The sequence below is a fragment of the Penaeus chinensis genome, chromosome 29 (genome assembly GCF_019202785.1).
Source record: "Penaeus chinensis breed Huanghai No. 1 chromosome 29, ASM1920278v2, whole genome shotgun sequence".
Classification (NCBI taxonomy): Eukaryota; Metazoa; Arthropoda; class Malacostraca; order Decapoda; family Penaeidae; genus Penaeus; species Penaeus chinensis.
The window spans coordinates 8,398,110-8,418,109 of NC_061847.1; the positions used below are offsets into that span (position 1 = coordinate 8,398,110).

At 39.2% G+C, this 20,000-nt stretch overlaps 7 protein-coding genes across 10 annotated transcripts in view; 1 reads left to right on the forward strand and 6 right to left on the reverse strand.

Annotated features, from left to right (window-relative positions):
* LOC125040674 (neuropeptide-like protein 31) overlaps window positions 1-441 on the reverse strand; it is a 1,360-nt gene extending 919 nt beyond the window's left edge. Inside the window, exon 1 of the mRNA XM_047635353.1 lies at window positions 283-441. Within this exon, the coding sequence (XP_047491309.1) occupies window positions 283-303 (21 nt within the window). The 5' untranslated portion in view covers window positions 304-441. The remainder of the gene's footprint in view (window positions 1-282) is intronic.
* Window positions 442-2,144: 1,703 nt separating this feature from the next.
* Window positions 2,145-3,289, reverse strand: LOC125040673 (neuropeptide-like protein 31). The gene is made up of 3 exons (XM_047635352.1): window positions 3,254-3,289; window positions 2,757-2,953; window positions 2,145-2,432 (listed from the first exon to the last, which is right to left on the reverse strand). Exons 1-3 carry the CDS (start codon window positions 3,272-3,274, stop codon window positions 2,411-2,413), a joined length of 240 nt encoding a protein of 79 aa, XP_047491308.1. The 5' UTR covers window positions 3,275-3,289; the 3' UTR covers window positions 2,145-2,410.
* A 2,193-nt stretch (window positions 3,290-5,482) lies between these two features.
* On the reverse strand, window positions 5,483-6,615 carry LOC125040672 (neuropeptide-like protein 31). 2 transcript variants are annotated; one of them, XM_047635351.1, is made up of 3 exons: window positions 6,580-6,615; window positions 6,096-6,292; window positions 5,483-5,769 (listed from the first exon to the last, which is right to left on the reverse strand). In XM_047635351.1, the coding sequence occupies exons 1-3, from the start codon at window positions 6,598-6,600 to the stop codon at window positions 5,748-5,750; spliced, it is 240 nt and encodes a 79-aa protein (XP_047491307.1). In that variant the 5' UTR covers window positions 6,601-6,615; the 3' UTR covers window positions 5,483-5,747. The 2 variants fall into 2 exon arrangements, with proteins under 2 accessions (XP_047491307.1, XP_047491306.1); XM_047635350.1 differs by lacking the exon at window positions 6,580-6,615 and having other exon boundaries at window positions 6,096-6,256.
* A 2,209-nt stretch (window positions 6,616-8,824) lies between these two features.
* Window positions 8,825-10,046, reverse strand: LOC125040678 (neuropeptide-like protein 31). Of its 2 annotated transcripts, none has more exons than XR_007116212.1 (3): window positions 9,750-9,765; window positions 9,439-9,635; window positions 8,825-9,112 (listed from the first exon to the last, which is right to left on the reverse strand). XR_007116212.1 is itself a non-coding variant. In XM_047635356.1 (3 exons), exons 1-3 carry the CDS (start codon window positions 9,941-9,943, stop codon window positions 9,091-9,093), a joined length of 240 nt encoding a protein of 79 aa, XP_047491312.1. In that variant the 5' UTR covers window positions 9,944-10,046; the 3' UTR covers window positions 8,825-9,090. The 2 variants fall into 2 exon arrangements, 1 of the variants encoding a protein (XP_047491312.1); XM_047635356.1 differs by lacking the exon at window positions 9,750-9,765 and adding an exon at window positions 9,923-10,046.
* A 2,118-nt stretch (window positions 10,047-12,164) lies between these two features.
* On the reverse strand, window positions 12,165-13,392 carry LOC125040677 (neuropeptide-like protein 31). Of its 2 annotated transcripts, none has more exons than XR_007116211.1 (3): window positions 13,063-13,079; window positions 12,752-12,948; window positions 12,165-12,452 (listed from the first exon to the last, which is right to left on the reverse strand). XR_007116211.1 is itself a non-coding variant. In XM_047635355.1 (3 exons), exons 1-3 carry the CDS (start codon window positions 13,254-13,256, stop codon window positions 12,431-12,433), a joined length of 240 nt encoding a protein of 79 aa, XP_047491311.1. In that variant the 5' UTR covers window positions 13,257-13,392; the 3' UTR covers window positions 12,165-12,430. The 2 variants fall into 2 exon arrangements, 1 of the variants encoding a protein (XP_047491311.1); XM_047635355.1 differs by lacking the exon at window positions 13,063-13,079 and adding an exon at window positions 13,236-13,392.
* Window positions 13,393-15,492: 2,100 nt separating this feature from the next.
* LOC125040675 (neuropeptide-like protein 31) lies at window positions 15,493-16,714 on the reverse strand. The gene is made up of 3 exons (XM_047635354.1): window positions 16,565-16,714; window positions 16,107-16,303; window positions 15,493-15,780 (listed from the first exon to the last, which is right to left on the reverse strand). The coding sequence occupies exons 1-3, from the start codon at window positions 16,583-16,585 to the stop codon at window positions 15,759-15,761; spliced, it is 240 nt and encodes a 79-aa protein (XP_047491310.1). The 5' UTR covers window positions 16,586-16,714; the 3' UTR covers window positions 15,493-15,758.
* Window positions 16,715-18,400: 1,686 nt separating this feature from the next.
* LOC125040773 (neuropeptide-like protein 31) lies at window positions 18,401-19,535 on the forward strand. Its single transcript, XM_047635492.1, has 3 exons — window positions 18,401-18,522; window positions 18,724-18,920; window positions 19,248-19,535. Exons 1-3 carry the CDS (start codon window positions 18,502-18,504, stop codon window positions 19,267-19,269), a joined length of 240 nt encoding a protein of 79 aa, XP_047491448.1. The 5' UTR covers window positions 18,401-18,501; the 3' UTR covers window positions 19,270-19,535.
* The last annotated feature ends 465 nt before the right edge of the window (window positions 19,536-20,000 follow it).

The window sequence follows — 20,000 nt, forward strand, 5'->3', positions numbered from 1 at the left end:
GGCGTGAGAAGGGACGGCGGTTTGGTACTTCTGAAAGGTCTCTCTCTCTATTTATCGAACTATCTATCCATCATATCCGATAAAAAAGGAAATCACAAATTAACATTACTTATGCTTCCCTAAAACAGGAAGATGTCCTACCAGAAATACATATATCCGGTCTTGCCTCGAAGGAAAAAAAATAAATGACATCTTCACCGAGAAAATGGTAGCCTCTGTATCTATCTCTTTTGGTGTCTGAAGCTTTCAAAAAGTCATCTCTGTTTCCTATTTCATACTTACAACAGCTCGTAGGGAAGACATCGTGCTCAGTGTTCGTCTTGCTTGCAACAGAAGAGGGTAAGTTCAGTGACTGATGTTGCAGACGCTGTTGCTGCGCCTTTATGTAGTCTGACGCCGCTCGCTACTTCTGCGTAGTTGCCATTTCGTATTTATCCCAGACACTCCGTACCATAAACAATGCTTTATTTCTTATTTAGATGAATCATCAAAAAGAATCTAGTCCTGAGATTCTTTAATATTCATAGTGTTACGATTTTGATTTGAAGTATCAGGAAATGGAACACAGTAAACAAGATTTGGCAATTTCAGAGGTCAGTCTCCGTAGAACATTTTCCGAAACTTTCACAGCGTCACTAAAAGTTCCCGGGATTTACCCTTCCAATCTGACTATATTCATACATACACACGCACACATCTAAACACACGCACATATATACACACACATATATACCACGTACATATATGTCTCGTTATTCCACCCTGGAAGGTACAAGGATCGGTGGAATCTACTGTGTATGAATATGAAGATACTTTTTATTTCTAACACTATAGATATCTTTAATCAACGATGCTTCTTATCAAATCCGCAGGCCTTTCTTCACGTTATATTCTCCCACAAAAGTAGTGTCAATATGTCTTTCTACATGTACATTAAATGAGTCACTCTAAGCTTATTACTCCGAAGACTCGTGTTTTTTTTTTTTTTTTTTCGGACCACAAGGTTTCCGACCCACAGCTTGGGAACTACTGTTGTTGATATTTCATACTCTACGTAATATGGGCTTGTCTTACTATGTACACGAAATGCAGTTATTCATCAATATTATAGATATCACACAGAATGTATAAAAGCTTAATACAATAGATAATACAGATATTTTACACTATACAGCAGCTATTCCGTACTTCAATTTCCAAAGTTGTCATTCACTAACACTTCATATTCCATATTATTAAAGCCTTTAAATAGGTATAACAGGTCTCGCTGAACATAATTACATTGAAAACTGACTAATTGTACGAAATGTATGGATGTTCGTCAGTGTAGAAGATCGAGCGGGAATTTCATAGCGGGAAGAACTGAAGCTTTTGTTTGTTTGTCAATTTTTCTCTTTTAGAATTTAATGATAGAAAGCAAGATGACGTTTATTTCTGAATACGAGTTGGAGGAGCAGAGGGGGTAGATGGGAGACAGAGAAGAAAGTATAGAAGAATAAGAGAAAAAACGTTTGTGATAACTGACATTCAGTATGTATATATATGTGTGTTTGTGTGTGTGTGTGTATAAATGACCACGTAGATGTGTTTTTGTTCGTATGTGGTGTGATTGGTTAAAAAAAAAGTTATTGTTTTGATTTCATCACGTAAAAGATTTTATTTGGAAATGTTTGTAGTCGGGTATATTGTGTTTAAGAAATAGATACACTGCCTGAGGCCTTTCGCAATACATATACAGGTGATAACTGAATAAATGGAAAATGTATGAGAAACAATTGTTTAATTATAACTGAAAGGCTGATTTACGCAGAATTATATCCCTTCCTTGCTCGGAAGCGACAAGGTTGAGCATTAAATAAAGTTATTCATTTGCAATGCTCTGTTCAATAATGCAGTGACATTTGCGAATTACAATAACATTTACAGATGTCTCCCTAGTTCTTCTCAAAAGCGAATTCAGTCATTTCTAGAATCGCCTTCACTCCAAAGCTGTGGCAATAACCGAAATTCAAATCACATTCAGCTTATGCAAACATAGAAATTCTGGAAAATGTTCATTTTATCATGAGTCTGAATAGCTGTAGTTCTATTCCACCTTTTGGACCGGTGCTCAGAAGGGACAGGGTGAGGGTTAAAACACAAAGATCTTTCTACTTCTTTATTAGGAAGCATCGTCACTTTGGTAAATTTCCTTGGATAACAGAATTACCTAATTCAGTATTTTCTTTAAAAAATAACAAACACACACACATACACAATCATCATATATTAAACAACGCATTAACAGCCGCCAATCATGCCAGATGTTTCCATCGCTCTTCTTAAGCTTCCTTGATTCCTGTCAGAATCGTCCTGCTGCTCTTGAGGAATCGCCAGCGCCTCCCTCGGTCTGGCGTCCGCGTCCGCTGCCTCACCCGTGATGTCCGTAAGGCCTGCGGACGAAGGGACGAAGGCATGAGCGGCGTCGGGAAGGGAAGGGCGGAAGGGGGAAGGATACTTAATAATCAAAGCGAAGAAAGTTTACCACTTGAGCGAGAAAGACTGAGAGGAGGGCAAGCGAAGGCAACTCAGGCAGACAAATCAACTGTGAAGAGGGACGTATTAGGGAAGATTATATCAGTATTCACTAAAGAAAAGATTAGCCTGATGAAGGAGAAGGACTTCGATGGACGATAATTGCAAAAAGATGACTAAGAAAACATTTCTGAAAAAGTGACCTAACCAGCGTCGACGGAGGAGGATCCTTGGCCGCTCACCTGTTGTATCCGTAGGAGGGTCGGCCGTAGCCGACGGAGCCGTAGGAGCCGTGGGAGCCGTGGGAGGAGCCGTGGAAGCCGAGGGATGAGCCGTGGAAGCCGTGGGATGAGCCGTGATAGGACGGCCTGACGTAGCCTCCGTAGCCTGGCATCGCGAAGGCCACGGACACGAGGGCGATCAGGGCCACGACGACCAGCTGGGGAAGGGCGTGAGGGCGTGAGAAGGGACGGCGGTTTTGTACTTCTGAAAGGTCTCTCTCTATCTATTTATCGAACTATCTATCCATCATATCCGATAAAAATGGGAAATCACAAATGAACAGTACTTATTCTTCCCTAAAACTGGAAGATGTCCTGCAAGAAATATATGGATCCGGTCTTGCCTCGAAGGAAAACAAAGATGACATCTTCACCGAGAAAATAGTAGCCTCTATATCTATCTCTTTTGGTGTCTGAAGCTTTCAAAAAGTCATCTCTGTTTCCTATTTCATACTTACAACAGCTCGTAGGGAAGACATCGTGCTCAGTGTTCGTCTTGCTTGCAACAGAAGAGGGTAAGTTCAGTGACTGATGTTGCAGACGCTGTTGCTGCGCCTTTATGTAGTCTGACGCCGCTCGCTACTTCTGCGTAGTTGCCATTTCGTATTTATCCCAGACACTCCGTACCATAAACAATACTTTACTTCTTATTTAGATGAATCATCAGAGAGAATCTAGTCCTGAGATTCTTTAACATTCATAGTGTTACGATTTTGATATGAAGTATCAGTTAACGGAACACAGTAAACAAGATTTGGCAATTTCAGCGGTCAGTCTCCGTAGGACTTTCACAGCGTCGCTAGAAGTTCCCGGGATTTACCCTTTCAGTCCGAATACACACACACACACATATATGGATCTGTGCACACACACACAGACATACACACACACATATATATATGTATACATATATACATATATGAATACACACCACATACACGCATACTCACACACAAATATATGTATATATATGTATATATACATGATATATATAAAAGCATACATATATCACATCGTCTCATCCTTCCACCCGGAAGGTACAAGGGTCAATGGATTCTATGACTATGAAGATGCGTTATATTCCAAACACTATAGATATCTTTTGCCAACGATGCTATGAGCATATTCATACTATAGATATCTCTTGTTAACACAATAGGCCTTTCTTTACATGTTATATATATTTTACACAAAGCTCGTGTCAATATTTCTTTCAATATGTGCAGTAACTATAAGCATATTACACTGAAGCCTTTTGGATTTTCTTTCACTTGCTTTATTACTCGGGAACACAGGCTTCGGGCACCCCAGCCTGGGAACCGCTGCTGCAGATGCTTCGTACTTTACGTTATATAGGCAAGTCTTACTCTAGATAGGAAATGCAGTTATTCATCAATATCATCAATAACACACACTATAGATGGTATGAAAGCTTAATACAATAGTTGATACAGACATATTACACTATATATACAGTAGATATTGCTTACTTCAGTTTCCAAAGTTGGCATTGGAAACAGGTAAAGCAGGTCTCGCTAAACTGCAAATTGACTGCTTGGAAAAAATGGAAGCTTTCGTTGGTTCATTTTTCTCTTTTAGAATTTGATGATAGAAAGCAAGATCATTTTTATTTCTGAACGTGAGTCGGGGGAGAAGAGGAGGGAGATGAGAGCTAGAGAAGTATAAAACAATGAAAGAAAAAAATAACGTTTCATTGATAAATGAAATTATATATATTTGTATATACACACATATATATACACATATGTATATATATAATATGCATATATATGTATATATGCATATTTATATGTAATATATATGTACATATACATAAATATGTATATATATATGTATATATGTATTTATTTATTTACATGCACACAGACACATATATGTCTGTTTGTGTAAATAAACATACACACCCACATCCACAATATGTATATATGTATATATTTCTTGACCACGTATATATATATGTATTTTTGCTCGCAAGTTGTGTGATTATTAAATAGAAAAGTTTTGACTTAATCTTGTAGATTTTTTTTGGAAATGTTTGATTTTGTTTTCCAGCTATATATTGTTTTAAAACTAGATTCATAGTCTGGAGCAATACATCTACAGGTGATAAATAGATAAATAAAAAAAGTATAAAGAAAACAATCTCATTATGACAGGTTGATATACGCATAATTATATCCCTTCCTTGCTCGGCAGCGATACGGTTGAGCATTGAGAAGTAAATCTAGCTTTCCTATTTATCGTCATCAGATTGGCTCGTTTCCCCGAACAACAAAATCACTTGACCTTACAATTCACACAGACAAAGAAGAAGAAAAGTACAATACAATCATCTCTTCAATAACGCAGTGACATTTGCGAATGACAATAACACTTTCAGATGTCTCCCTAGTTTTTCTCAAAAGCGAATTCAGTCATTTCTAGAATCGCCTTCACTCCAAAGCTGTGGCAATAACCGAAATTCAAATCACATCCAGTATATGCATACATACAGATATTTTCAAAAGAAGACTCCAAGCATGAAGAAATTCGGATATCTTCTGATGTGGAATGGAAACAATAATGCAGGAACATGTTCATTTCATCATAGGTCTGAATAGCTGTAGTTCTATTCCATCTTTTGGACCGGTGCTCAGAAGGGACAGGGTGAGGGTTAAAACACAAAGATCTTTCTACTTCTTTATTAGAAAGCATCGTCACTTTGGTAAATTTCCTTGGATAACAGAGTTACCTAATTCAGTATTTTCTTTAAAAGTAACTAACACACACACATACACAATCATCATATATTAAACAACGCATTAACAGCCGCCAATCATGCCAGATGTTTCCATCGCTCTTCTTAAGCTTCCTTGATTCCTGTCAGAATCGTCCTGCTGCTCTTGAGGAATCGCCAGCGCCTCCCTCGGTCTGGCGTCCGCGTCCGCTGCCTCACCCGTGATGTCCGTAAGGCCTGCGGACGAAGGGACGAAGGCATGAGCGGCGTCGGGAAGGGAAGGGCGGAAGGGGGAAGGATATTTAATAATCAAAGCGAAGAAAGTTTACCACTTGAGCGAGAAAGACTGAGAGGAGGGCAAGCGAAGGCAACGCAGGCAGACAAATCAACTGTGAAGAGGGACGTATTAGAAGATTATATCAGTATTCACTAAAGAAAAAAATTAGCCTGATGAAGAAGGAGAGGACTTCGATGAACTATAATTGCAAAAAGATGACTAAGAAAAACATTTCTGAAAAAGTGACCTAACCAGCGTCGACGGAGGAGGATCCTTGGCCGCTCACCTGTTGTATCCGTAGGAGGGTCGGCCGTAGCCGACGGAGCCGTAGGAGCCGTGGGAGCCGTGGGAGGAGCCGTGGAAGCCGAGGGATGAGCCGTGGAAGCCGTGGGATGAGCCGTGGTAGGACGGCCTGACATAGCCTCCGTAGCCTGGCATCGCGAAGGCCACGGACACGAGGGCGATCAGGGCCACGACGACCAGCTGGGGAAGGGCGTGAGGGCGTGAGAAGGGACAGCGGTTTTATACTTCTGAAAGGTCTATCTATCTATCTGTCCATCATATCCGATAAAAAAGGGAATCACAAATGAATATTACTTATTCTTCCCTAAAACAGGGAGCTGTCCTACAAGCAATATATGGATCCGGTGTTGCCTCGAAGGAAAAAAAATAAATGATATCTTCACCGAGAAAATAGTAGCCTCTATATCTATCTCTTTTGGTGTCTGAAGCTTTCAAAAAGTCATCTCTGTTTCCTATTTCATACTTACAACAGCTCGTAGGGAAGACATCGTGCTCAGTGTTCGTCTTGCTTGCAACAGAAGAGGGTAAGTTCAGTGACTGATGTTGCAGACGCTGTTGCTGCGCCTTTATGTAGTCTGACGCCGCTCGCTACTTCTGCGTAGTTGCCATTTCGTATTTATCCCAGACACTCCCTACCATAAACAATACTTTACTTCTTATTTAGATGAATCATCAGAGATAATCTAGTCCTGAGATTCTTTAACATTCATAGTGTTACGATTTTGATATGAAGTATCAGTTTACGGAACACAGTAAACAAGATTTGGCAATTTCAGAGGTCAGTCTCCGTAGAACTTTCACAGCGTCGCAAGAAGTTCCCGGGATTTACCCTTTCAGTCCGAATACACACACACACACATGTATGGATCTGTGCACATACACAGACATACACACACACATATATATGTATACATATATACATATATGAATACACACACGCATACTCACACACAAATATATGTATATATATGTATATATACATGATACATATAAAAGCATACATATATCACATCGTCTCATCCTTCCACCCGGAAGGTACAAGGGTCAATGGATTCTATGACTATGAAGATGCGTTATATTCCTAACACTATAGATATCTTTTGCCAACGATGCTATGAGCATATTCATACTATAGATATCTCTTGTTAACACCAATTCCTTTCTTTACATGTTATATATATTTTACTCAAAGTTCGTGTCAATATTTCTTTCGATATGCACAGCGAGTAACTATACGCATATTATACTGAAGCCTTTTGGATTTTCTCTCACTTGCTTTATTACTCGGGAACACAGGCTTCGGGCACCCCAGCCTGGGAACCGCTGCTGCAGATGCTTCGTACTTTACGTTATATAGGCAAGTCTTACTCTAGATAGGAAATGCAGTTATTCATCAATATCATCGATATCACATACTATAGATGGTATGAAAGCTTAATACAATAGATGATACAGACATATTACACTATATATACAGTAGATATTGCTTACTTCAGTTTCCAAAGTTGGCATTGGAAACAGGTAGAGCAGGTCTCGCTGAACTGCAAATTGACTGCTTGGAAAAAATGGAAGCTTTTGTTGGTTCACTTTTCTCTTTTAGAATTTGATGATAGAAAGCAAGATCATTTTTATTTCTGAACATGAGTCGGGGGAGAAGGGGAGGGAGATGAGAGCAAGAAAGACAGTATAGAACAATGAAAGAAAAAAATAACGTTTTATTGATAAATGAAATTATATATATATATATATATATATGTATATACACACATATATATACACATATGTATATATATAATATGCATATATATGTATATATGCATATGTATATGTAATATATATGTATATATACATACATATGTATATATATGTATATATGTGTTTATTTATTTACATGCACACACACACACATATATATGTCTGTGTGTGTAAATATATATACACACCCGCATCTACATTATATATATATATATATATATATATATTTCTTGACCACGTATATGTATATTTTTACTCGCAAGTTGTGTGATTATTAAATAGAAAAGTTTTGACTTAATCTTGTAGTTTTTTTGTTTTTTTTTAATGTTTGATTTTGTTTTCCAGCTATATTTTGTTTTAAAACTAGATTCATAGTCTGGAGCAATACATCTACAGGTGAATAATGGATTAATAAAAAAGTATAAAGAAAACAATCTCATTATGACAGGTTGATATACGCATAATTATATCCCTTCCTTGCTCGGCAGCGATACGGTTGAGCATTAAGAAGTAAATCTAGCTTTCCTATTATCGTCATCAGATTGGCTCGTTTCCCCGAACAATAAAATCACTTGACTTCACAATCCACACAGACAAAGAAGAAGAAAAGTACAGTACAATCATCTCTTCAATAACGCAGTGCCATTTGCGAATGACAATAACACTTTCAGGTGTCTCCCTAGTTCTTCTCAAAAGCGAATTCAGTCATTTCTAGAATCGCCTTCACTCCAAAGCTGTGGCAATAACCGAAATTCAAATCACATCCAGTATATGCATACATACAGATATTTTCAAAAGAAGACTCCAAGCATGAAGAAATTCGGATATCTTCTGATGTGGAATGGAAACAATAATGCAGGAACATGTTCATTTCATCATAGGTCTGAATAGCTGTAGTTCTATTCCACCTTTTGGACCGGTGCTCAGAAGGGACAGGGTGAGGGTTAAAACACAAAGATCTTTCTACTTCTTTATTAGGAAGCATCGTCACTTTGGTAAATTTCCTTGGATAACAGAATTACCTAATTCAGTATTTTCTTTAAAAAATAACAAACACACACACATACAAAACAATAATATATTAAACAACGCATTAACAGCCGCCAATCATGCCAGATGTTTCCATCGCTCTTCTTAAGCTTCCTTGATTCCTGTCAGAATCGTCCTGCTGCTCTTGAGGAATCGCCAGCGCCTCCCTCGGTCTGGCGTCCGCGTCCGCTGCCTCACCCGTGATGTCCGTAAGGCCTGCGGACGAAGGGACGAAGGCATGAGCGGCGTCGGGAAGGGAAGGGCGGAAGGGGGAAGGATATTTAATAATCAAAGCGAAGAAAGTTTACCACTTGAGCGAGAAAGACTGAGAGGAGGGCAAGCGAAGGCAACGCAGGCAGACAAATCAACTGTGAAGAGGGACGTATTAGGGGAAGATTATATCAGTATTCACTAAAGAAAAGGATTAGCCTGATGAAGGAGAGGACTTCGATGAACGATAATTGCAAAAAGATGACTAAGAAAAACATTTCTGAAAAAGTGACCTAACCAGCGTCGACGGAGGAGGATCCTTGGCCGCTCACCTGTTGTATCCGTAGGAGGGTCGGCCGTAGCCGACGGAGCCGTAGGAGCCGTGGGAGCCGTGGGAGGAGCCGTGGAAGCCGAGGGATGAGCCGTGGAAGCCGTGGGATGAGCCGTGGTAGGACGGCCTGACGTAGCCTCCGTAGCCTGGCATCGCGAAGGCCACGGACACGAGGGCGATCAGGGCCACGACGACCAGCTGGGGAAGGGCGTGAGGGCGTGAGAAGGGACGGCGGTTTTATACTTCTGAAAGGTCTATCTATCTATCTGTCCATCATATCCGATAAAAAAGGGAATCACAAATGAATATTACTTATTCTTCCCTAAAACAGGGAGCTGTCCTACAAGCAATATATGGATCCGGTGTTGCCTCGAAGGAAAAAAAATAAATGATATCTTCACCGAGAAAATAGAAGCCTCTATATCTATCTCTTTTGGTGTCTGAAGCTTTCAAAAAGTCATCTCTGTTTCCTATTTCATACTTACAACAGCTCGTAGGGAAAACATCGTGCTCAGTATTCGTCTTGCTTGCAACAGAAGAGGGTAAGTTCAGTGACTGATGTTGCAGACGCTGTTGCTGCGCCTTTATGTAGTCTGACGCCGCTCGCTACTTCTGCGTAGTTGCCATTTCGTATTTATCCCAGACACTCCCTGCCATAGGCAATACTTTACTTCTTATTTAGATGAATCATCAGAGAGAATCTAGTCCTGAGATTCTTTAACATTCATGGTGTTACGATTTTGATTTGAAGTATCAGTTAACGGAACACAGTAAACAAGATTTGGCAATTTCAGCGGTCAGTCTCCGTAGGACTTTCACAGCGTCGCTAGAAGTTCCCGGGATTTACCCTTTCAGTCCGAATACACACACATATACACACACATATATGGATCTGTGCACACACACAGACATACACACACACACATATATATGTATACATATATACATATATGAATACACACCACACACACGCATACATGTATATATATGTATATATACATGATATATATAAAAGCATACATATATCACATCGTCTCATCCTTCCACCCGGAAGGTACAAGGGTCAATGGATTCTATGACTATGAAGATGCGTTATATTCCTAACACTATAGATATCTTTTGCCAACGATGCTATGAGCATATTCATACTATAGATATCTCTTGTTAACACTAATTCCTTTCTTTACATGTTATATATATTTTACACAAAGCTCGTTTCAATATTTCTTTCGATATGCACAGCGAGTAACTATACGCATATTACACTGAAGCCTTTTGGATTTTCTTTCACTTGCTTTATTACTCGGGAACACAGGCTTCGGGCACCCCAGCCTGGGAACCGCTGCTGCAGATGCTTCGTACTTTACGTAATATAGGCAAGTCTTACTCTAGATAGGAAATGCAGTTATTCATCAATATCATCGATATCACATACTATAGATGGTATGAAAGCTTAATACAATAGATGATACAGACATATTACACTATATATACAGTAGATATTGCTTACTTCAGTTTCCAAAGTTGGCATTGGAAACAGGTAGAGCAGGTCTCGCTGAACTGCAAATTGACTGCTTGGAAAAAATGGAAGCTTTTGTTGGTTCACTTTTCTCTTTTAGAATTTGATGATAGAAAGCAAGATCATTTTTATTTCTGAACATGAGTCGGGGGAGAAGGGAGGGAGATGAGAGCTAGAGAAGTATAGAACAATGAAAGAAAAAAATAACGTTTTATTGATAAATGAAATTATATATATATATATATATATGTATATACACACATATATATACACATATGTATATATATAATATGCATATATATGTATATATGCATATGTATATGTAATATATATGTATATATACATACATATGTATATATATATGTATATATGTGTTTATTTATTTACATGCACACACACACACACACATATATATGTCTGTGTGTGTAAATATATATACACACCCGCATCTACATTATATATATATATATATATATATATATTTCTTGACCACGTATATGTATATTTTTACTCGCAAGTTGTGTGATTATTAAATAGAAAAGTTTTGACTTAATCTTGTAGGTTTTTTTTTTTTTTAAATGTTTGATTTTGTTTTCCAGCTATATTTTGTTTTAAAACTAGATTCATAGTCTGGAGCAATACATCTACAGGTGAATAATGGATTAATAAAAAAGTATAAAGAAAACAATCTCATTATGACAGGTTGATATACGCATAATTATATCCCTTCCTTGCTCGGCAGCGATACGGTTGAGCATTAAGAAGTAAATCTAGCTTTCCTATTATCGTCATCAGATTGGCTCGTTTCCCCGAACAATAAAATCACTTGACTTCACAATCCACACAGACAAAGAAGAAGAAAGTACAGTACAATCATCTCTTCAATAACGCAGTGCCATTTGCGAATGACAATAACACTTTCAGGTGTCTCCCTAGTTCTTCTCAAAAGCGAATTCAGTCATTTCTAGAATCGCCTTCACTCCAAAGCTGTAGCAATAACCGAAATCAATCACATCCAGTATATGCATACATACAGATATTTTCAAAAGAAGACTCCAAGCATGAAGAAATTCGGATATCTTCTGATGTGGAATGGAAACAATAATGCAGGAACATGTTCATTTCATCATAGGTCTGAATAGCTGTAGTTCTATTCCATCTTTTGGACTGGTGCTCAGAAGGGACAGGGTGAGGGTTAAAACACAAAGATCTTTCTACTTCTTTATTAGGAAGCATCGTCACTTTGGTAAATTTCCTTGGATAACAGAATTACCTAATTCAGTATTTTCTTTAAAAAATAACAAACACACACACATACACAATAATCATATATTAAACAACGCATTAACAGCCGCCAATCATGCCAGATGTTTCCATCGCTCTTCTTAAGCTTCCTTGATTCCTGTCAGAATCGTCCTGCTGCTCTTGAGGAATCGCCAGCGCCTCCCTCGGTCTGGCGTCCGCGTCCGCTGCCTCACCCGTGATGTCCGTAAGGCCTGCGGACGAAGGGACGAAGGCATGAGCGGCGTCGGGAAGGGAAGGGCGGAAGGGGGAAGGATATTTAATAATCAAAGCGAAGAAAGTTTACCACTTGAGCGAGAAAGACTGAGAGGAGGGCAAGCGAAGGCAACGCAGGCAGACAAATCAACTGTGAAGAGGGACGTATTAGGGGAAGATTATATCAGTATTCACTAAAGAAAAGGAGAGGACTTCGATGAACGATAATTGCAAAAAGATGACTAAGAAAAAAAGGGACCTAACCAGCGTCGACGGAGGAGGATCCTTGGCCGCTCACCTGTTGTATCCGTAGGAGGGTCGGCCGTAGCCGACGGAGCCGTAGGAGCCGTGGGAGCCGTGGGAGGAGCCGTGGAAGCCGAGGGATGAGCCGTGGAAGCCGTGGGATGAGCCGTGGTAGGACGGCCTGACGTAGCCTCCGTAGCCTGGCATCGCGAAGGCCACGGACACGAGGGCGATCAGGGCCACGACGACCAGCTGGGGAAGGGCGTGAGGGCGTGAGAAGGGACGGCGGTTTTATACTTCTGAAAGGTCTATCTATCTATCTGTCCATCATATCCGATAAAAAAGGGAATCACAAATGAATATTACTTATTCTTCCCTAAAACAGGGAGCTGTCCTACAAGCAATATATGGATCCGGTGTTGCCTCGAAGGAAAAAAAATAAATGATATCTTCACCGAGAAAATAGTAGCCTCTATATCTATCTCTTTTGGTGTCTGAAGCTTTCAAAAAGTCATCTCTGTTTCCTATTTCATACTTACAACAGCTCGTAGGGAAGACATCGTGCTCAGTGTTCGTCTTGCTTGCAACAGAAGAGGGTAAGTTCAGTGACTGATGTTGCAGACGCTGTTGCTGCGCCTTTATGTAGTCTGACGCCGCTCGCTACTTCTGCGTAGTTGCCATTTCGTATTTATCCCAGACACTCCCTACCATAAACAATACTTTACTTCTTATTTAGATGAATCATCAGAGAGAATCTAGTCCTGAGATTCTTTAACATTCATAGTGTTACGATTTTGATATGAAGTATCAGTTTACGGAACACAGTAAACAAGAATTGGCAATTTCAGAGGTCAGTCTCCGTAGGACTTTCACAGCGTCGCTAGAAGTTCCCGGGATTTACCCTTTCAGTCCGAATACACACACACACACATATATGGATCTGTGCACACACACACAGACATACACACACACATATATATATGTATACATATATACATATATGAATACACACCACACACACGCATACTCACACACAAATATATGTATATATATGTATATATACATGATATATATAAAAGCATACATATATCACATCGTCTCATCCTTCCACCCGGAAGGTACAAGGGTCAATGGATTCTATGACTATGAAGATGCGTTATATTCCAAACACTATAGATATCTTTTGCCAACGATGCTATGAGCATATTCATACTATAGATATCTCTTGTTAACACAATAGGCCTTTCTTTACATGTTATATATATTTTACACAAAGCTCGTGTCAATATTTCTTTCAATATGTGCAGTAACTATAAGCATATTACACTGAAGCCTTTTGGATTTTCTTTCACTTGCTTTATTACTCGGGAACACAGGCTTCGGGCACCCCAGCCTGGGAACCGCTGCTGCAGATGCTTCGTACTTTACGTAATATAGGCAAGTCTTACTCTAGATAGGAAATGCAGTTATTCATCAATATCATCGATATCTCATACTATAGATGGTATGAAAGCTTATTACAATAGATGATACAGACATATTACACTATATATACAGTAGATATTGCTTACTTCAGTTTCCAAAGTTGGCATTGGAAACAGGTAAAGCAGGTCTCGCTGAACTGCAAATTGACTGCTTGGAAAAAATGGAAGCTTTTGTTGGTTCACTTTTCTCTTTTAGAATTTGATGATAGAAAGCAAGATCATTTTTATTTCTGAACATGAGTCGGGGGAGAAGGGAGATGAGAGCAAGAAAGACAGTATAGAACAATGAAAGAAAAAAATAACGTTTCATTGATAAATGAAATTATATATATATATATATATATATATATATATGTATATACACACATATATATACACATATGTATATATATAATATGCATATATATGTATATATGCATATGTATATGTAATATATATGTATATATACATACATATGTATATATATGTATATATGTGTTTATTTATTTACATGCACACACACACACACACACACACATATATGTCTGTGTGTGTAAATATATATACACACCCGCATCTACATTATATATATATATATATATATATATATTTCTTGACCACGTATATGTATATTTTTACTCGCAAGTTGTGTGATTATTAAATAGAAAAGTTTTGACTTAATCTTGTAGTTTTTTTTTTTTTTTAAATGTTTGATTTTGTTTTCCAGCTATATTTTGTTTTAAAACTAGATTCATAGTCTGGAGCAATACATCTACAGGTGAATAATGGATTAATAAAAAAGTATAAAGAAAACAATCTCATTATGACAGGTTGATATACGCATAATTATATCCCTTCCTTGCTCGGCAGCGATACGGTTGAGCATTAAGAAGTAAATCTAGCTTTCCTATTATCGTCATCAGATTGGCTCGTTTCCCCGAACAATAAAATCACTTGACTTCACAATCCACACAGACAAAGAAGAAGAAAAGTACAGTACAATCATCTCTTCAATAACGCAGTGCCATTTGCGAATGACAATAACACTTTCAGGTGTCTCCCTAGTTCTTCTCAAAAGCGAATTCAGTCATTTCTAGAATCGCCTTCACTCCAAAGCTGTAGCAATAACCGAAATCACATCCAGTATATGCATACATACAGATATTTTCAAAAGAAGACTCCAAGCATGAAGAAATTCGGATATCTTCTGATGTGGAATGGAAACAATAATGCAGGAAAATGTTCATTTCATCATAGGTCTGAATAGCTGTAGTTCTATTCCATCTTTTGGACTGGTGCTCAGAAGGGACAGGGTGAGGGTTAAAACACAAAGATCTTTCTACTTCTTTATTAGGAAGCATCGTCACTTTGGTAAATTTCCTTGGATAACAGAATTACCTAATTCAGTATTTTCTTTAAAAAATAACAAACACACACACATACAAAACAATAATATATTAAACAACGCATTAACAGCCGCCAATCATGCCAGATGTTTCCATCGCTCTTCTTAAGCTTCCTTGATTCCTGTCAGAATCGTCCTGCTGCTCTTGAGGAATCGCCAGCGCCTCCCTCGGTCTGGCGTCCGCGTCCGCTGCCTCACCCGTGATGTCCGTAAGGCCTGCGGACGAAGGGACGGAAGGATGAGCGGCGTCGGGAAGGGAAGGGCGGAAGGGGGAAGGATATTTAATAATCAAAGCGAAGAAAGTTTACCACTTGAGCGAGAAAGACTGAGAGGAGGGCAAGCGAAGGCAACTCAGGCAGACAAATCAACTGTGAAGAGGGACGTATTAGGGGAAGATTATATCAGTATTCCTTAAAGAAAAGGATTAGCCTGATGAAGGAGAGGACTTCGATGAACGATAATTGCAAAAAGATGACTAAGAAAAACATTTCTGAAAAAGTGACCTAACCAGCGTCGACGGAGGAGGATCCTTGGCCGCTCACCTGTTGTATCCGTAGGAGGGTCGGCCGTAGCCGACGGAGCCGTAGGAGCCGTGGGAGCCGTGGGAGGAGCCGTGGAAGCCGAGGGATGAGCCGTGGAAGCCGTGGGATGAGCCGTGGTAGGACGGCCTGACGTAGCCTCCGTAGCCTGGCATCGCGAAGGCCACGGACACGAGGGCGATCAGGGCCACGACGACCAGCTGGGGAAGGGCGTGAGGGCGTGAGAAGGGACGGCGGTGTAATGGTTTCGTCATTATGAAATATTACAGTTAGAAGTGGAAATCTGTTTTGCAATAAGGTTATTATCAGATATATTGAAACAATAGGTTAATTTAGTTATCCTCTTAAATCACATAGAATATTGTACACTTTAAAGCAGAAAATAAATATCATTACTGTAATCTCTTTTGGGCACCTGAATGTATCAAAATAATGATCTCTATTTCTTATTTCATACTCACAACAGCTCGTACGGAAATCATCTTGCTCAGGGTTTGTCTTGCAACGGCAGGCAATAGAAGTTCAGTGTCTGATGCACTCTACCTCAGCCGTGTGTTTATATATTCTGAACCCACACGCAACTCTAGGTCCAGTTGCCACTTCGTATATTTATCCAGTATATTTATCCCGAATGCTGCTTCATTTCTTTTCGCTTTTTTCCACAATAAATAAAATCAAGCCTTGAGATTCTCTAACATAGGTAACGTAACGTCTGAGATATGAATTCAATATCGGAGAAACGCCCACGTAATAAACCGTATCTCGCAACCTCGGGGGTCAGTTCTCATAGCAGTTTATTCCAAAACTTTTTCCGTCCGAAATTCCCGGGAATTACCCTCCCTGTCATCATAATCATTTTTCCTTCATTTTTTACATGAAAGCAACAAGGGTCGGTGGAATTTACCCAAGCATCGCTGTGACGCATCGTGGCACTGATGACCAGAATATATAATTCTGCCGTAGATTCTGTAAGATATTCTATTGCTACCATAACTTAGGTATCTTAATGTTTCTTGCTGCTACTACCATGGATAGTATAAATATTTTTGATATACATTCATCTTTATTGCTACCATTGACAGTGTGGGTATTTCTCATATATATGCTTTAAGAATTCTTACTGTAAATTTACACTGTCTACTTCAGATTTTAGTTCTGATATCGCGTATAAATACCACATACATTCCTTTTTGTCAGATACTATAGACGTCTCATACTATGAATAATCTCTTGCTTGCGAACATTGAGAACATTCCAGTGTTGAACTATCTGAGTACAAAATGTGCTGAATTTCTCATGAAGATATTTGATGAAACTTAATATTTTTTAGAATCCATTTTCCAATTCTATACGCACCATAGACGTACAAATATATATATATATATATATATATATATATATATATAAAGGTCTATATGTGTGTGTGTGTTTATATAAGTATATATGAATATAGATATATAAATATACATATACATATATATAAATATATAAATATATATACATATATATATGTATATATACATATATATACATATACATGTATATACGTATGAGCTTATATAAACACATACATATATATACACTTATATATATATATATATATATATATATATACTTATATATATACACATATATATAAAACACCCACACCCACCCACACACACACACACACACACACATACATATACATACATGCCCCGTGTCACCGCGTTGCCTTTCCTCTCTCTGTTTTATACCCCCTCCTCTCCATTTCCTCTTCAGACCTGAAGATGGAATCCAGGTGGATTCCGAAACTGTTGTCTCACTAATAAATCTAGTTTTACATTGTGGGTTTTTATACCACACACACACACACACACACACATATATATATATATATATATATTTACACTGAGTCCTTTGTTTCCTTCATTCCTCCTCCTTTCTCTTCTCCCTTTATCCCTTCCATTCACCACAAAAGGAACCGTTTCTGAGCAATCGTCTAACTCCCTTCTGCGGCGACTTTTTTTTCTCTTAGTGTTATTTTGAGTTTTTCTGCTCCGGGAATTCCCCGCTCACAACTAGGAAAGTTTTGGCCGGCGGAGCTCCTTCGATCAGCTGGGCCACTTGAGTTGCCAAGTTTCTCAATGTCCTTGCATTCGATTCCCTACATTTGAGGGTGATTAGAAAGTGTTATTGATTAACCTACTAGAAGTTAATGAAGGTTTAATTAGTATTATCTAATCCGTCTGGAAGATGAGATCATTATCGTTACGAATTAAATGGTTTGTGATAAATACTATTCAGCAACGAGGGACCAAAGGTAGACGGAATATAAAAAGATGTAGGGAGTCCCACTGCAACCCATTAGCTGCCTTCATCTGTTGCAGGAACTCAACTTTGCATACTACTACTCAGGATGATTTCCGTTCGAGCTGTTGTAAGTAGAGAAATAAGAAAGGAGGAAGTTCAGTCTTAAATTCCGAATTTAATACCGCTCCGTCTCATACTAATTTATATCATAAGATCTCTGTAAGTTTTGCTATAATGCTTTATTTCGAGAAAGAGAGAGAGAGAGAGAAGAATCTTTGAGAAGCACAAAACCGCCGTCCCTTTCTCACGCCCTCACGCCCTTCCCCAGCTGGTCGTCGTGGCCCTGATCGCCCTCGTGTCCGTGGCCTTCGCGATGCCAGGCTACGGAGGCTACGTCAGGCCGTCCTACCACGGCTCATCCCACGGCTTCCACGGCTCATCCCTCGGCTTCCACGGCTCCTCCCACGGCTCCCACGGCTCCTACGGCTCCGTCGGCTACGGCCGACCCTCCTACGGATACAACAGGTGAGCGGCCAAGGATCCTCCTCCGTCGACGCTGGTTAGGACACTTTTTCAGAAGTGTTTTTCTTAGTCATCTTTTTGCAATTATCGTCCATCGAAGTCCTCTCCTTTCTTCATCAGGCTAATTTTTTTCTTTAGTGAATACTGATATAATCTTCTAATACGTCCCTCTTCACAGTTGATTTGTCTGCCTGAGTTGCCTTCGCTTGCCCTCCTCTCAGTCTTTCTCGCTCAAGTGGTAAACTTTCTTCGCTTTGATTATTAAATATCCTTCCCCCTTCCGCCCTTCCCTTCCCGACGCCGCTCATGCCTTCGTCCCTTCGTCCGCAGGCCTTACGGACATCACGGGTGAGGCAGCGGACGCGGACGCCAGACCGAGGGAGGCGCTGGCGATTCCTCAAGAGCAGCAGGACGATTCTGACAGGAATCAAGGAAGCTTAAGAAGAGCGATGGAAACATCTGGCATGATTGGCGGCTGTTAATGCGTTGTTTAATATATTATTGTTTTGTATGTGTGTGTGTTTGTTATTTTTTAAAGAAAATACTGAATTAGGTAATTCTGTTATCCAAGGAAATTTACCAAAGTGACGATGCTTCCTAATAAAGAAGTAGAAAGATCTTTGTGTTTTAACCCTCACCCTGTCCCTTCTGAGCACCAGTCCAAAAGATGGAATAGAACTACAGCTATTCAGACCTATGATGAAATGAACATTTTCCTGCATTATTGTTTCCATTCCACATCAGAAGATATCCGAATTTCTTCATGCTTGGAGTCTTCTTTTGAAAATATCTGTATGTATGCATATACTGGATGTGATTTGAATTTCGGTTATTGCCACAGCTTTGGAGTGAAGGCGATTCTAGAAATGACTGAATTCGCTTTTGAGAAGAACTAGGGAGACACCTGAAAGTGTTATTGTCATTCGCAAATGGCACTGCGTTATTGAAGAGATGATTGTACTGTACTTTTCTTCTTCTTTGTCTGTGTGGATTGTGAAGTCAAGTGATTTTATTGTTCGGGGAAACGAGCCAATCTGATGACGATAATAGGAAAGCTAGATTTACTTCTTAATGCTCAACCGT